The sequence below is a fragment of the Bufo gargarizans genome, chromosome 2 (genome assembly GCF_014858855.1).
Source record: "Bufo gargarizans isolate SCDJY-AF-19 chromosome 2, ASM1485885v1, whole genome shotgun sequence".
NCBI classification, from domain to species: domain Eukaryota; kingdom Metazoa; phylum Chordata; class Amphibia; order Anura; family Bufonidae; genus Bufo; species Bufo gargarizans.
In genome coordinates this window covers 497,942,879-497,960,619 of record NC_058081.1, presented here as the reverse complement: position 1 = coordinate 497,960,619, position 17,741 = coordinate 497,942,879, and the positions used below count along the sequence as shown (strand labels likewise).

General features: G+C 45.2%; 1 protein-coding gene across 5 annotated transcripts in view; it reads left to right on the top strand.

Moving 5' to 3' along the window:
* The window catches only part of LOC122926514 (solute carrier family 23 member 2-like), a 150,382-nt gene that overhangs the window by 105,853 nt on the left and 26,788 nt on the right, over positions 1 to 17,741 (top strand). For all 5 annotated transcript variants that reach the window (XM_044277900.1, XM_044277901.1, XM_044277902.1 and 2 more), the window contains 2 exons: positions 13,053 to 13,234; positions 16,430 to 16,553. In XM_044277900.1, coding sequence (XP_044133835.1) covers positions 13,053 to 13,234; positions 16,430 to 16,553 — 306 coding nt within the window. The remainder of the gene's footprint in view (positions 1 to 13,052; positions 13,235 to 16,429; positions 16,554 to 17,741) is intronic.

The window sequence follows — 17,741 nt, the reverse complement described above, 5'->3', positions numbered from 1 at the left end:
AAATATTGGATAAGCACTACAGTACCGACTAAAGAGGAGTATATTGCACGTATGAATGTGATAATTGGATTAGAGAGGGGAGTGTACTATAAAAGAGGAACGATTAAGAAGTTTGAGTCTATCTGGGGATCGTGGTTAAGGACGCCTGGATTGCCCTCCAGACACCTTCTAACCATGCAACTGGGGTGACCTGCTAGACAATGAATTAATCAGAACACTATTATATAGCTCTATCGATGGGTAGGACTTGGTGGGGAGCAGGAATATAACACCAGAAATCAAGAAAAAGGGACAGGTGCAATGTCAACATGGCATGGTGCAGGTTAGGGTAGGGAGGGGGGGATGGGGTTATAAAACTATATATGTTTAGTCTTTAACTATTGTTGCACCCAAATTGGGTCTATGTCTGTTCATTCAAATGATTAAATACTAGCTGTTTGTGTGTATAAAATTGGAAAACTCAAAAATGATTTGATTTGATAAAAAAAAAAAAAAACATTGTGCATGCCACGTGTAGTACCTGACCACTGAGCTGACTAGGAATAAAGTGCAGAGGTCCCTACGACCCAGGTGTCTGAATGCTCCATAGGCCCATTCCGCATAGGAAAGAGAGACCAGCCTAGGCCAGCCGATGGAGGTCCCCACCCTGGTGTAAACCTCTGTGTTAAAGGGACAATGAAGCAGGAAGTGGTCCATGCTTTCCAGCACACCACCGCACTCCTCTTGGGGACACCCCCTGTCCTCAGAGCTCCTACACTTCAGATTGTCCCTCACACACAGTTTGCCATGGAAGCAGCGCCAAGTCAAGTCGAAAAACTTCAAAGGGATCCTAATAGAATTCAAAAGCTGTAACCTGACCCCCAGATCCCGACTTGGGCAGTCCCTGAGGGCCAGAGGTTTCTGGAAATGGGTCAACAGAACCCTCTGGTCAACGAGCTTCCTTGACTGGGTCCTAATTTCCCACATCCCCAGACCCCACCGACGTAATGCCTTCAGAACCAGGGCAGCATAAGCCCGGAGATGCCCATGTCGAGTGCGGAGATCCTTCAGTTGCCCCCCTGTCTCCCATTCCTGGAAGAAAGGCTGAAACCGTCCCCGACAGGAGACTACCCACGGAGGCACCTTCTCTTTCCAGAGGCTTGCGAGATTAATCTTAATAGAGGTGTTTAGCAGGAACACCAAAGGGTTGACCATACCCAACCCTCCTAGTCTTCTCGTACGGTAAGTAACCTCCCTCCTGACACGGTTCAGTCTATTTCCCCATAACATCTGTAAGAACAGACTGCAGACCTGAGTCCAGAAAGGTTCTGGCAAGATGCACACATTGCCCAGATATAACGGCAAAGGGATCAGGTAGGTTTTGATAATGTTCACCCTTTCCCTTAAGGGTCAAAGACCAACCTTTCCACTGGTCCAGCCTCTGAGCGGCAAGCTTAAGCCTGCTGTCCCAATTTTGATGGGGGTAATCCCCCTGGCCAAATTAAATGCCGAGGACTTTTGTAGACTCCTGTGGCTCTGGAAGGGTGTCCGGGAGTTCAAAACCAGGATCTCCACCCCCCAGCCAGAGACTATCACACTTATCCTGGTTGATCTTGGACCCAGATGACTCTGAGTAGCGTTCTACCTCCGTCAGCACCCACTCTGCCTCCCCTCTCGAGGACACAAAGATAGTTACGTCCTCAGCATACGCCACCACCCTCAATGTGGTCTCCGTAGCTTCCCGGTCCATCCTGACACTCGCCAACGGCCACGATCAACCCTCAATCGCGAACACGTACAATAGCGGGCTCAAAGGACAACCCTAGCAAACCCCAGATCCCACCTCAAAAGGGCGGCCAATCCAACCGTTCACAAGTGGGAAACTGTCTCCTCCTGCATACAAGGTCTTAAGCCAATCAACAACCCCCCCCCCCCCCCCCCAATAGGCCATACCTCAGAAGGACAGACCAGAGGTACTCATGGTCAATGCGATCAAGCGCTTTTGGCTGATCCAAGGACATCATGTACCCCTTCCAGTGACCTTCTCTGCCCTGCTCCACGGCCTCCTGGTCACTGAGCACAGCACTAAAAGTACTGCGGCCTGGAACACAGCAATGCTGGGCCCCAGAAAGGAGCTGGGGCGCAAACTTCACCAATCGATTAAATAGCCTCTTCGCCAGAATCTCTGTCCACACTGAGGAGCGCTATGGGACGCCAATTCTCAATGTGGAACGGATCTTTACCCTTTGACAGAATGATCAGGGCCGACCTCCTCATTGACTTTGGTAGAGTGCCCGAGGAGAGACACTCATTTAATACCTAAGTCAAGAGGGGAACTAAGGTGTCCTTAAAGGTCTTATAAAACTCAGATGTTAAGCCATCCGGACCTGGTGATTTTTTGGAAGCAAGCCCCTCAATCGCCCGACTGACTTCCTCTTTCTGGATCATTTCAGTCAAAACGTCAAGAGAGGGGTCTACTCCTGGTTCAGGAACAGTTTCAGCCAGGAAAAGCCGATATCTTATCACGATCCTGTATTATACTCCGGGTGGATAAAAATCTATGATTTAAAAAAATAAATTAAAAAATCTGATTTTTGGGGTTTAAATCTGATATATTTTTTTTTTTTTTATAAAATGCTTTTTGAGGAAACTATATTACCATCCAAAGGTTATTCCATCATGAAATAAAGATTTCTTTTTTAATTATGTAGAATAAAGCTGTATATGTTTAATTTTTTTGGGTAAATAAATTCCATTAATTCATTCACAATCAGTGATGGCCAGTTCGCATTGTTCGCTCGCGAACACATGCGGGCTGCCATCTTTTTTCACAAGTCCAGTCATGCACAGTTAAGCCCTTACCTGTGCCTGTGCGCGAGTCGGTCTGAAATCAAATGCGGTCACCGGGAGCAGGCAGTTCCAAGAACAGCCACCGGGGGCCTTCATCGGGCTGTTCTCAGAACTGCCTGCTCCCGGTGACCGCATTTCATTTCAGACTGGCTAACGCACAGGCACAGGTAAGGGCTTACCTGTGCATCGCCGGACTTGTGAAAAAAGATGTCCGCTCCCATGTGTTCGCGGGCGAACAATGCGAACTGGCCATCACTGTTCACAATGTCATGCTCTTGATGATCATTAAGTGTGTCTAGAGGAAGCAAAATATCTGGGCTACATTATTGGTAATGATTCGAACTATGGACTAATTTGGTACGGAGACAGGGTGCCTTTTTAAAAATCACATTAGGTTGTTGTAGGATTTCTTTACCTATCACAGGATCGTTCTTCAAAGTAGCACAATTTTTTCTATCGCATTTTTAATCAGACCGGCTTCGTTTTGGCCTGTTTGCTTTCCTATATCCATGGTTATCTAACTGTTTCTAAAGTGTGGAAAGTCTGTTATTTCTGGAGCAGCGCGATCCAACTGAGAAACGCACTAATATAGTTATGTTCAGCTGACATTAGCACATCACTAATCTCAGCCAGCTTAATACCCATTCTTCAGGTGACAGAAGCCCTTTAAACAAGGGATTCTTTTTCTATAGTACAAGCAGGGGCGTGCACACATAGGGATCAAAGCCCCTGCTCCCTTCTGCCCCTTTAATGCCCTGCGTTTGCCGGGCCGAGCCGATGCGGCGCATCCACGCAGCAGTGTTCATGGAGGGGGGTGGGGAGATGTGCTGCCAGGCCCATGGAGGGGGAGAAATGTCCCATGGGGGGGTAAGATGCGCTGCTGCCAGGCCCATGGAGGGGGAGAAATGTGCCATTGGGGGGGGGGGGGGCGGAGGGAGTGCTGCCATGGAGGGGGGGGGGGAAGAAATGTGACATGGATGGAGGGGGAGTAATGTGACATTAAGGCCGGGGGGCATCATTGGGGGCACTTTTTACTGGCACATTATTAGGTGGCACTATGGGGGCACTTCTTGCCGGTCCCCCTCCTCCCCCCCATCATTGGTGGCAGTTTGCAGTTCCGATCGGTTACCATGGCAGCCAGGAGTCACGCTACTGAAGTCCTGGCTGCCATGGTATGTTAGTGAGCAGAGAGCAGCGCATTATACTCACGTGCGCTGTGGCCGCCGGTCGCTCCTTCTTCTGTCTGTGCGGCGGATTGCTAATGCTTACAGCATTAGCAATGCGCCGCACAGACCTATGAGAAGGAGCGACCGGCGGCCACAGCGCACGTGAGTATAATGCGCTGCTCTCTGCTCACTAACATACCATGGCAGCCAGGACTTCAGTAGCGTGACTCCTGGCTGCCATGGCTCCGATCGGAACTGCAAACTGCCACCAATGATGGGGGGGGGGAGGGGGACCCTGTGGCCACTGCCACCAATGATTAATACTGGGGAGGGAGGGGGGGGGGTTTGCGTTATCAGAGGGGGCAGATCAGAGGCTTTATTTGAAATTTAATTTTTTTTCCTGAAATTTCCCTCTTAAAATGAAGGTGCGTGTTATACGCCGATAAATACGGTAATTTAGTCACAAAATAAGGCTACATTCACATGACTGTATTGTTTTGCGGCCCCATTGAAAAGAGTCCGCATCCGATCCGCAAAATTCATACGGTCGGGTGAATAAGCCCTTAGTCTGCGTGACAAAATTAATTCTGTGGCACAAAATAACATTCTGAGACAAAAAGTTTTCTGTAAAGACAAAATGAATTCTGTGATTACTAATTTCATTTTGTGTCACAAAATACATTGGAAAGTAACAGCACCCCATAGGGCAAACTGCCAAAAGGTTTGCTAGATAACCTAATTATAAGATCAACAGGTGATAGCTGCAGTGGAGGTTATAACACGTACCCACTTGTGCTCCAAAACTTCCCCCCCCCCCAGTAGGACCAGAAGTGATATCATGAGCCTAGTAGCACAATATCTGGGGAGAAAAGTGCTGTTGCTGGGGTTGCCTAGAGATGGAGGTAGCGTCTCCAGACAAGCGAGCACTTGACACTCAAAATAAGCGGTTACTGATATATATATATATATATATATATATATATATTGCAAGGGGTTACACTCTCAGGCAGGGCGGTGATGACTCTGGTTAATACAGTGAAGATCCTAGCTCACCTATTGAACACAGGTCACACAGAGAATTTGGCTTCTCTAGCCAGCGGGGCAGCCATCTTCCCAGACTTTCTCCAGGCATTACTCTCCCCAGACGACAACCTGGACTGTGCTTTATTTCCCCTTGACGATCTCAGCTGGCTTCTAGAGATGTCCCGAACTACTCGCTGGTGAAGAGTTCCCGGCGAACATCGCTTGTTTGCGTTCGCCGCGGCGGGCGAACATATGCAATGTTCGGTCCGCCCCCTATTTGTCATCACTGAGCAAACTTTGACCCTGTACCTCACAGTCAGCAGACACATTCCAGCCAATCGGCAGCATAACCTCCCTCCCAGACCCTCCCACCTCCTATCAAAAAGCAAGGACAGAATCCATCTTAGATTCATTCTGAAGCTGCAGTGTTAGTGAGAGCAGGGAGAGTGCAGCTGCTGCTGATTTTAATAGGGAAATCGTTAGCTAGGCCAGTGTTCTGTGTCCACTGCAGTCCTCAAAGACTCATCTGATCTGCTGTAAGGACAGTGTTCTGGCAGCACCCTAAAAAGCCCTTTTTAGGGCTAGTACATCAGCTTTTTTTTCTCTGTAATATAATTGCAGTTGCCTGCCAGCGTGTGTCAGGCCCACAGAGTGTACTGTGCCCTCTACTGCCAGTGCCCACCACTCATTTTTTTGGGCACAAGTTAGCGGAAATTGATATATTTTTTATTTTTTTCTTACAAAGTCTCATATTCCACTAACTTGTGTCAAAAAACAAAATCTCACATGAACTCACCATACCCCTCACGGAATCCAAATGCGTAAATTTTTTTAGACATTTATATTCCAGACTTCTTCTCACGCATTTGGGCCCCTAAAATGCCAGGGCAGTATAAATACCGCACATGTGACCCCATTTCGGAAAGAAGACACCCGAAGGTATTCCGTGAGGGGCATATTGAGTCCATGAAAGATTTAAATTTTTGTCCCAAGTTAGCGGAAAGGGAGACTTTGTGAGAAAAAACAAAAAAAAATCAATTTCCGCTAACTTGTGCCAAAAAAATAAAAATTCTATGAACTCGCCATGCCCCTCATTGAATACCTTGGGGTGTCTTCTTTCCAAAATGGGGTCACATGTAGAGTATTTATACTGCCCTGGCTTTTTAGGGGCCCTAAAGCGTGAGAAGAAGTCTGGGATCCAAATGTCAAAAAATGCCCTCCTAAAAGGAATTTGGTCCCCTTTGCGCATCTAGGCTGCAAAAAAGTGTCACACATGTGGTATCGCCGTACTCAGGAGAAGTTGGGGAATGTGTTTTGGGGTGTCATTTTACATATACCCATGCTGGGTGAGATAAATAGCTTGGTCAAATGCCAACTTTGTATAAAAAAAATTGGAAAAGTTGTCTTTTGCCGAGATATTTATCTCACCCAGCATGGGTATATGTAAAATAACACCCCAAAACACATTCCCCAACTTCTCCTGAGTAAAGCGATACCAGATGTGTGACCCTTTCTTTTGCAGCCTAGGTGGGCAAAGGGGCCCACATTCCAAAGAGCACCTTTCGGATTTCACAGGGCATTTTTTACAGATTTTGATTTCAAACTACTTCGCACGCATTTGGGTCCCTAAAATGCCAGGGCAGTATAACTACCCCACAAATTACCCCATTTTGGAAAGAAGACACCCCAAGGTATTCCGTGAGGGGCATGGCGAGTTCCTAGAATTTTTTATTTTTTGTCACAAGTTAGCGGAAAATTATGATTTTTTTTTTCTTACAAAGTCTCATATTCCACTAACTTGTGACAAAAAATAAAAACTTCCATGAACTCACTATGCCCATCACAGAAATATCTCGGCAAAAGACAACTTTTCCCATTTTTTTATACAAAGTTGGCATTTGACCAAGATATTTATCTCACCCAGCATGGGTATATGTAAAATGACACCCCAAAACACATTCCCCAACTTCTCCTGAGTATGGCGATACCACATGTGTGACACTTTTTTGCAGCCTAGGTGGGCAAAGGGGCCCACATTCCAAAGAGCACCTTTCAGATTTCACAGGCCATTTTTTACACATTTTGATTTCAAACTACTTTGCACGCATTTGGGACCCTAAAATGCCAGGGCAGTATAACTACCCCACAAGTGACCCCATTTTAGAAAGAAGACACCCCAAGGTATTTCATGATGGGCATAGTGAGTTCATGGAAGTTTTTATTTTTTGTCACAAGTTAGTGGAATATGAGACTTTGTAAGGAAAAAAAAAAAGAAAAAAAAAATAATTTTCCGCTAACTTGTGACAAAAAATAAAAAGTTCTATGAACTCCCTATGCCCATCAGGGAATACCTTAGGGTGTCTCCTTTCCGAAATGGGGTCATTTGTGGGTGTTTGTACTGTCTGGCCATTGTAGAACCTCAGGAAACATGACAGGTGCTCAGAAAGTCAGAGCTGCTTCAAAAAGCGGAAATTCACATTTTTGTACCATAGTTTGTAAACCCTATAACTTTTACCCAAACCATTTTTTTTTACCCAAACTTTTTTTTTAATCAAAGACATGTAGAACAATAAGTTTAGCGAAAAATGTATATATGGATGTCGGTTTTTTTGAAAAATTTTACAAAATGTCATTTTTTTTGCAAACATTTCATTAAATTTCGATTAATAACAAAAAAAGTAAAAATGTCAGCAGCAATGAAATACCACCAAATGAAAGCTCTATTAGTGAGAAGAAAAGGAGGTAAAATCTATTTGGGTGGGAAGTTGCATGACCGAGCAATAAACGGTGAAAGTAGTGTAGTGCAGAAGTGTAAAAAGTGGCCTGGTCATTAAGGGGGGGCTGAAGTGGCTATAGCCTACTAGGCCAACAATGGGCCCACATTGCAGAATCATTGTTTTCTGGGTCACTTAACTGTCCCTGAACTACCTCAGCACGACCATAGGCTTTGAAAAACCGCCATCGCCTGCAATCTCCCAAACGTGCACACGAGCACAGTCATCGCTACACCAAGATTGACGCATAGAGGAATAAAATTTGGCATGAGTGTGTCAACTATTGACAACTCTTTGCGGTTGTCTAAAATCTATTCGATACACGTCCCCTGATAGGGCACGTAACAGGGATTAAACTGATAAGTATAGTACTACTTAACACACCACTCATATAGGGTGGCACAGTACATTGCACGGCGCACGCGCAGTGCCCCAAATTGGAAGTAGGAGGACCAACCAAGCATTTTTCCATCTCCCGGTTCCTAAAATCTATTCCATAGACCGGCCCTTGATAGGGGACGTAACAGGGATTAAACTGATAGGAATAGTACTACTTAACATACCACTCAGATCGGGTAGCACAGTACATTGCACGGCGCACACGCAGTGCCCCAAATTGGAAGTAAGAGGACCGACCAAGCATCTTTTTCCATCTCCCGGTTCCTAAAATCTATTCCATACACCGGCCCCTGATAGGGGACGTAACAGGGATTAAACTGGTAAGAACAGATTTTTTTAATTTAAAAAAAAAGAGGACCGCCTCTGCAGAGCTGGGTATTTTTTGGCCGCGTTACTGAACGCTCATGCACAATGGCTGTAGGCTCATGCGTCCTTTTGCGGAGGTGACAAACCTGGTCAGTCAAACCCAAGGCAACATCATCCCATATGCATTTTTTCTGGAGCGTGCCCTGCGAAGAGTGCTGGATCAGGCCGTAGATGAGCATGAAGAGGAAGAGTTGTGGTCACCATCACCACCAGAAGCAGCCTTGTTGTCGTCGATTGCTGGACCTGCGGCAACGCACAGAGAGGAGTCTGAAGAAGAGGAGTCAGAGGAGGAAGGTGGCTTTGAGGAGGTGGAAGACCAACCACAGCAGGCGTCCCAGGGAGCTTGTTGTAACCTTTCGGGGACCCTTGGTGTTGTACGTGGCTGGGTTGAGGAAGAGACCTTCAATTAAGTTAGTGAGGACAAGGAACGGGACATGGCTAGCTTGGTATCCAACCTTGTGCAAATGGGGAGTTTTCTGTTGTGCAAATGAACTGTTTGCGGTGCGTTAAACGGGGAGTTTGGTCTGTCATAGTTTGGCCTGTCACAGTGAACCCTTACACTACCTGATCGATACAACATCATACCTGATGTTTTAAAGCACGTTATTCCAAACTATTTAGGAATGTTAGGTGATTTATGCCCTTTATGGATTAAAACCCGACTCTGCGTCAACTACGTAATTTTCCATGGGAGTTTTGCCATGGATTCCCCTTCGGCATGCCACAGTCCAGGTGTTGGTCCCCTTGAAACAACTTTTCCAGCACTATTGTGGCCAGAAAGAGTCCCTGTGGGTTTTAAAATTTGCCTGCCAATTTAAGTATATGGCGGTTCGCCCGTTCGCGAACATTCGCGGAAATTCGTGTTTGCCGTTCGCGAACGGAAAATTTTATGTTCGCAACATCTCAACTGGCTTCATCTGGTGATCCCTCAGGCTAGGGGAAAACCTGTCCCGGAATGGGGTGGACTGGGGAAGTCCCTCTACCAATCCTACCTTCTCCCAGTCCAATAAAATCCAGCCCATAAACTTAACAAAACTGTCTCAGCAACTTACACATTGCTGAGACCATTTTAACTTTCTGGATTTTATTTACCTCACCCAGTTGAGGAATCTGGGTGGGATATACACCCCTTCCAGGACTTTACCATACACTTTTCCGTTCACCTTACCACAATATACATATATATTAGTCATATATCAAATGCCTAATACATGGATAACAGCATTATGTCAGTCTTATCCAATACATTCCAGAACTGTAAGGGTTACATAGCATCATAAATCAATATAATGCCATGGACCCCAGCAGTCCTGGAAGGTCAGCACGGGAGATGCCGCATACTAACGCTTCAAGTGCAGACCGTGGAACTCGTTCATCTGAAAGGGGCCTAAAGGGGTATTCCGGTAGGTACTAGTTATTCACAGGATAGGGGATGATTAGCAGATCATTGGGGTCTTACCTCTGGCACCCTCACCGATCACGATAACGAGGGCCCCTTTAACGTTGTCTAGTCTATAGTAACCAGTGAAGGTGTCATTAGTATACCTGTGTACCGAACCTTATCTGTCTACTGATTCTGCTCTTTGCTGCCAGTCTGAACCTTGGAACTCTGACCTGGACTATGCATGTACTCTGCCTGCCCTGACATTTAAAGGGTGACTACCAGGGAACAACTAGGACAACGGCCTTAGGTTTAGCCCAAAGTCGAACTGGTTTTTTGGCTCTTTGAGTCCACACCCATTGCCGGTTTCAATCAATTGTTCACTGAGAACTTGCAGTGTAACAATTTTCACTGTAAAAAACATCCCCAAAAAACTCCCTCTCGAGGATCTTGTCTCAGTCCCCTCCTTCCCCTTCCCCTTCCCCAATAAGGGGTTTGACAAGTTCAAGGGGGACACATTTTAAAGGGAAATCTGTCACAAACCAGCAGTGTAATGCACAGAGAGGTCTCCTTTTTGAGTCCTATCAATTATGACCATTTACTGCTGGTTTGTCGAAGCACAGCAACAGAAGGCAATGTATGAAGATACAAATTACATAATCTGACTCTGTGTTACTTACACAATGCCTCGCTTACTCCAGTTTGTGGGTGTCTCTGATTTGCTGCAGTCAGCGCTGACCGTAGCATAGAAGGGGTTAATCTGCCAGCATCAGCTTTTACAGCGATGCCGGCAAGTACAGCACGGGCCCGGCTGAAACCGCACTGATTGGGCGGGCACCGCTCTCGTGGCAGCCCGATCACCATGACGTAATAGTACATCAAATTACGGAAAGTCACCTCCCGCTATGACGTACTATAACGTCATATGTCAGGAAGGGGTTAGTGGAAAAAATGAAGATCGGACATCATTTAGTACATGGCAATCTAATAAAGCTAGATTCAGTCCTTTACCTCACATGGATCCAGAGATCTCCACATTCACTGCTCAAATTGTTCTGCTAGATTCTCTTCAGGCTGGTAGCTAAGGGGGCGTGACCTTTCTGCTGCTAATCTATCAATGTCACAGCTTCTAGCAGAATATATAAGGCTGGGAGCTGAGCATTTGTGTCCACCTCAGCAATGTTACTGAGGTGGACAGAGAAAAGAACAAACAGCAGATGGCACTATACAGATACATTTTCTTTGGAAAATTCAGAGGATACACCATTTATTTTTATTTTTTTAATTACGATTTTATTATTGATCTTTTGCTTATTGGAAATTGGAGATTTATATTGATCTCCGTACTCTGTCTTTTTCATTCAGTTCCTAGACTGTTGTCTTTGTGTCCTATATATCCCACTTATTCTGTATATTATATACAGCCCCTCCAATCCTTCATACAACCCAGGAGTAACATACAACCCTCGCAGATACTTATATATAAAAATACTTTACTGGTAACATAGAGGTGACAAAGAAATAGACATTACATGAAGATATAAATATTACATGGAATACACCACCACACACAGCTAGCTCCTTTCCTGCCCTCCCTGGAAGCTAAGCAAATGTGGCTAATAAGGCTACTTTCACACTAGCGTTTTTTTGGGGATCCGTCATGGATCTGCAAAAACACTTCCATTACAATAATACAACCGCATGCATCTGTCATGAATGGATCCGGTTGTATTATGTCTTCTATAGCAATGACGGATCCATTTTGAACTCCATTGAATGTCAATGGGGGGGGGGGGGCGGATCCGTTTTCTATTGTGCCAGATAAAACGGATCCGCTCCCATTGACTGACATTGTGTGCCAGGACGGATGTGGTGTCCGCCTTCAGAGCGGAATGGTGACTAAACGGGGAAAAAAACTGATGCATTCTGAGCTGATCCTTTTCCATTCAGAATGCATTGGGGCACAACTGATCTGTTGACGGATCTCACAAACTGAGAGCTAAAACGCTAGTGTGAAAGTAGCCTAATGTATATGTGTGTATATAGATAGATATCCCAATATATATTGTCTACTGGATCTACACAACTAACCAACTCCCATCCAGTACCTGACCATTAGTACATGTGCCGGCCACAGGATCCACAGTCTCACGTGTGAATGGAATACAATTACAGACTACATATATCTATGTGAACACATATACTGGGATAATATACTTACACACATACACAGAAAGCACACATATAATATAACAGCTTGTTCCTGAGATGCTGTTGGTCCAGGGGTTGCAGGGAGTTTCACGTAGCCTACATGTTCCTGTGTCTCAGCCCATCGACTCTACCCTATAACCACCCAAATATCTTCCAATCTGTTGGCTAAGTTCTCCAACTGCATTTACAACGTGCCCTTCCTGTCTTTGATATGCTAACAAAGGACTCTGGGCATATTGATGGCTTGGGGGGGAAATATCGCAGAATAATATCAATATATACTATATCCAATTATTAGGCTTTTTTGTGTGACCATCATACTGAGGGTCTGGTGGGAACCATATTTTTCTGTAACAGATCTCCAGATGTTGGTTTGAAGAACGTAGAATATTTTGCATTTGACAACCTGTAGAAATGACCCAAGTCATTCATTAGTTGCCAAAAAATCATTCACTGTATCATTGTGTCAGTAAAAAAGAGTGTTGCTGATCACCTGTTTTAAAGGGACCTAAAGGTTGTTTAACCCCCAGACTCACCAGAACTGGCCAAATATTAGGGCAGAGTTGTAAATTTCAATTTAAAATGATATCACATTATGGAGACTAATCTGACCCTGATAGATCAGTCATGATACCTACTAACATATCTGCTTGAGTTTGCATGAGCCATTGCCTAGCAGCAGCCCATATTGTTGCTCCTTCATCCTGGACGATCTGCTGTTGTCACTAAAATCTGCTTTAGCAAAAGATTATGGCCATATCCATGCAGTAAGGACAATAATACCATTCAGTGCCACACCAAATACACCTATAGTCGCCATAATTAACAATTTAATAAAAACATTTTTTTTTTTGCATTTTACACTGATTAATTAACCATGTGATCTCCAATCTATATTTCCAGGTTCAAGGAGCCATTATGGTTGCATCCTGCTTTCAGATCATAGTTGGCTTTTCCGGTTTGATTGGCTTCCTTATGCGATTCATTGGTCCCTTAACAATCGCTCCCACTATTACTCTCATCGCTCTTCCCCTCTTCGACTCTGCTGGTCACGAAGCAGGAACCCACTGGGGGATATCTATTATGTACGTAAAAACTGTATGGGATTTCTCAAGCCTTTTTGGGCTTATTTGCACAAATTGTTGCTTTCTTGCAATATGTACAGTCGTGGCCAAAAGTTTTGAGAATGACACAAATATTAGTTTTCACAAAGTTTGCTGCTAAACTGCTTTTAGATCTTTGTTTCAGTTGTTTCTGTGATGTAGTGAAATATAATTACACGCACTTCATACCTTTCAAAGGCTTTTATCGACAATTACATGACATTTCTGCAGAGTCAGTATTTGCAGTGTTGGCCCTTCTTTTTCAGGACCTCTGCAATTCGACTGGGCATGCTCTCAATCAACTTCTGGGCCAATTCCTGACTGATAGCAACCCATTCTTTCATAATCACTTCTTGGAGTTTGTCAGAATTAGTGGGTTTTTGTTTGTCCACCTGCCTCTTGAGGATTGACCACAAGTTCTCAATGGGATTAAGATCTGGGGAGTTTCCAGGCCATGGACGCAAAATGTCAAAGTTTTGGTCCCCGAGCCACTTAGTTATCACTTTTGCCTTATGGCACAGTGCTCCATTGTGCTGGAAAATGCATTGTTCTTCACCAAACTGTTGTTGGATTGTTGGAAGAAGTTGCTGTTGGAGGGTGTTTTGGTACCATTCATTATTCATGGCTGTGTTTTTGGGCAAAATTGTGAGTGGGCCCACTCCCTTGGATGAGAAGCAACCCCACACATGAATGGTCTCAGGATGCTTTACTGTTGGCATGACACAGGACTGATGGTAGCGCTCACCTTTTCTTCTCCGGACAAGCCTTTTTCCTGATGCCCCAAACAATCGGAAAGAGGCTTCATCAGAGAATATGACTTTGCCCCAGTCCTCAGTAGTCCATTCACCATATTTTCTGCAGAATCTGTCTCTGATGGTTTTTTTTGGAGATAAGTGGCTTCTTTGCTGCCCTTCTTGCCACCAGGCCATCTTCCAAAAGTCTTCGCCTCACTGTGCGTGCAGATGCGCTCACACCCGCCTGCTGCCATTCCTGAGCAAGCTCTGCACTGGTGGCACTCCGATCCCGCAGCTGAATCCTCTTTAGGAGACGATCCTGGCGCTTGCTGGACTTTCTTGGACGCCCTGAAGCCTTCTTAACAATAATTGAACCTCTTTCCTTAGTAGCCACAATATCTTTGCCTGTGAAGCCATTTTTATGCAACGCAATGATGGCTGCACGCGTTTCTTTGCAGGTAACCATTGTTAACAATGGAAGAACAATGATTTCAAGCATCACCCTCCTTTTAACAGGTCAAGTCTGTCATTTTAACCCAATCAGCCTGACATAATGATCTCCAGCCTTGTGCTCGTCAACATTCTCACCTGAGTTAACAAGACGATTACTGAAATGATCTCAGCAGGTCCTTTTAATGACAGCAATGAAATGCAGTGGAAAGGATTTTTGGGGATTAAGTTAATTTTCATGGCAAAGAAGGACTATGCAATTCATCTGATCACTCGTCATAACATTCTGGAGTATATGCAAATTGCTATTATAAAAACTTAAGCAGCAACTTTTCTAATTTCCAATATTTATGTAATTCTCAAAACTTTTGGCCATGACTGTAGTATTTTTACATCAGAGAGCCCACATTTGAAAAGTGGGTGGGAAGGTAAGTGCGTTTAATTATGTTAATTGGTTTCACAGATTTATTACTGCAACTTTTTAACAAACTCTAAAAGGGGACTTAGAAAAAGGTTAGCATTTGCTAAAATTGTCTCAAAGTTACCCAATGTAGAATGAAGCAAAATTGACTTCATATTTTACCCTCATTATACATATCTCCTTATACAGGGGAGGACTGAGAACTTAAAGGGGTTGTCCGGGTTCAGAGTTGAACCCAGGCATACCCCCATTTTCACCCAGGTAGCCACCCTGACTTGAGCATCGGAGCAGTTCATGCTCCGATGCTCTCCTTTGCCCTTCGGGATTCTGGAGTTCCGGTTGTTAGCTCTAAACCCGGACAACCCCTTTAAAGTAGCCCTAGAAAAAAAAAAACTAAAAGTGGCTCCATGTTATAGGCAGATCCAGATTGACAGAAGATGGGGCAACACAAGTAGGCAGGGACAACAGAAGTAGGGAAGGGCCAGCAATACTGTAGTACTGCACAAAATATTGCCCCAGCAGAACCAAATACCACAATGTAGCATAGAAAACTGTCCCAGCAGAACCAGATACCACAGTGCAGTGCAAAATACTGTCCCAGCAGAACCAAATACAAGCAGCACAAAATACTGCCCCAGCAGAACCAAATACGTGCAGCACAAAATACTGTCCTAGCAGAACAAAATACCACAGTGCAGTGCAAAATACTGCCCCAGCAGAACCAAATACGTGCAGCACAAAATACTGTCCTAGCCGAACAAAATACCACAGTGTAGCACAAAATACTGCCCCAACAGAACCAAATGCCACAGTGTAGCATAAAACACTGCCCCGGCAGGACCAAATACCACAGTGCAGTCCAAAACACTGCCACCCGTGCCGCAGTATTCAACTGTATCATTGTCCTGAGGATGGTGATACAGTTGAATTCAGGAGGGCACCTGTGGATAAGTAAATGATGCTCCTAGCATATATTAATGCTCAGTCCACCAGATCATTGTGTACTCAGCAGGTGACCATGAGGAGGGCTCGGGCTGCCCCATGGACATCAGTCCACTGGAAAATCTCCCTGTGGGTTCTATGGCCAGTCCGCCCCTGCCCCTATATACTTAATGTTGAAAGGCATCTCCCCAAGTCGTGAGTCATTCCCTTCTATCGAGTTATAAAAAAATTATATTCAGATGTTTCTTAGTTGTATCTGTTCTGGAAAGCTGGCTGGCAATGAGTTCAGCTGCCATATTGGCAATCGGCAAGGACTGTCACTCACGTTTCCCAGATTCCTGAAGAACAAATCTGCCTGGCTGCACCCCAATATTTTGTAAAATTCCCAATTAAAGGGGTTATTTAGGAGTTCATATGGATGACCTATGCTCAATGTAAAGTGTTGTGCTTGGTAAGCTGCTGGGGGGCTGAGAGCACCACAGCTTCCCGAAACAGTTGATAGGCAGGGGTGCCGGGACTGCAAACCCGTCGATGTGATAATGATGATGTATCCGGCTAACCCCTTTAAATTTAAACAAGAACCTGCTATAATATTTTTACTGATCTATTTCTTAATTCACTGCCATCCAGGACGACCTTCTTCATCGTCTTGTTTTCTCAATACCTACGGAATATCCCCTTTATTATCCCGTACTACTCAAAAGATAACAGAAAGTGGCAGTACTCCAGAACATATATCTTCCAGATCTTTCCGGTAATGTGACTTCTTTTAGCTATCCAAGATGATTACTAGAAATGTGATTACTCTTAAATGCTTTTTTACCCATTTGATCATGTGTTAAATTTCTGTCAAATCTAAAGCTGCCTTTAAAATTCTGCTGGTTTCTGCAACCAGTGTATTGTGGGAAATCTGATGACCCTCATACAAGTAGCCACTAGAAACAATTTTACATGGATGTTAACAGAAACAAGATTACAGAATGTTAAATATAAATATCTTTTATATACACTCATTGACTGTCACGACCTTTGGTCATGGTCGTGACTTCTTGTGGCCGCATGCAGTTGCCTGCGGTCTAGGTGTGGTTGCCGCTGGCAACATTGGATATGTGGCAGCAGCGCTGCCTGAGCGGTGTTAGGTAGCTTGCTGCGGTAGGCATGCGGTTGCACCTGGCAACCTCTCCTTTAGTTGTGCCTTTTATTGGTGGGCACAGTGTGTTTGTTGTGTGTGGACACTGTTCCTTTAAGTTGCTGTCTTCCCTTCCCTTCTGTGGTGTTGGAAGGGTTAATTCCCTTCCCAGTGTGTCTGTGAGTCACTGGGTGTGTCTGACCGTGGGGTGTGGCCACTTGGCCTATAAAGCCTCAGTCCCTGGCTGGGTTCAGTAGGTTGCTCTCAGCCATGCTGGCTGGAGCAGCCTCCTGTCTCCTCCATCTGCCTGGTGGGGACCATCCTTCTGGTCATAAATCTCTGTTGTGTACGGTCCAGGTCTGTTGGCGGCAGTTCTGGAGGGAGACACTGGTGGTTATCAGGCATTGCCCTTCCCCCCCCCTCCATGTTGTTTGGTCCCTCCAGCTTCCCTTTTCGGTTGGGGGGGGCTTTGAGGGGAGGGAGTGTCACGACCTTTGGTCATGGTCGTGACTTCTTGTGGCCGCATGCAGTTGCCTGCGGTCTAGGTGTGGTTGCCGCTGGCAACATTGGATATGTGGCAGCAGCGCTGCCTGAGCGGTGTTAGGTAGCTTGCTGCGGTAGGCATGCGGTTGCACCTGGCAACCTCTCCTTTAGTTGTGCCTTTTATTGGTGGGCACAGTGTGTTTGTTGTGTGTGGACACTGTTCCTTTAAGTTGCTGTCTTCCCTTCCCTTCTGTGGTGTTGGAAGGGTTAATTCCCTTCCCAGTGTGTCTGTGAGTCACTGGGTGTGTCTGACCGTGGGGTGTGGCCACT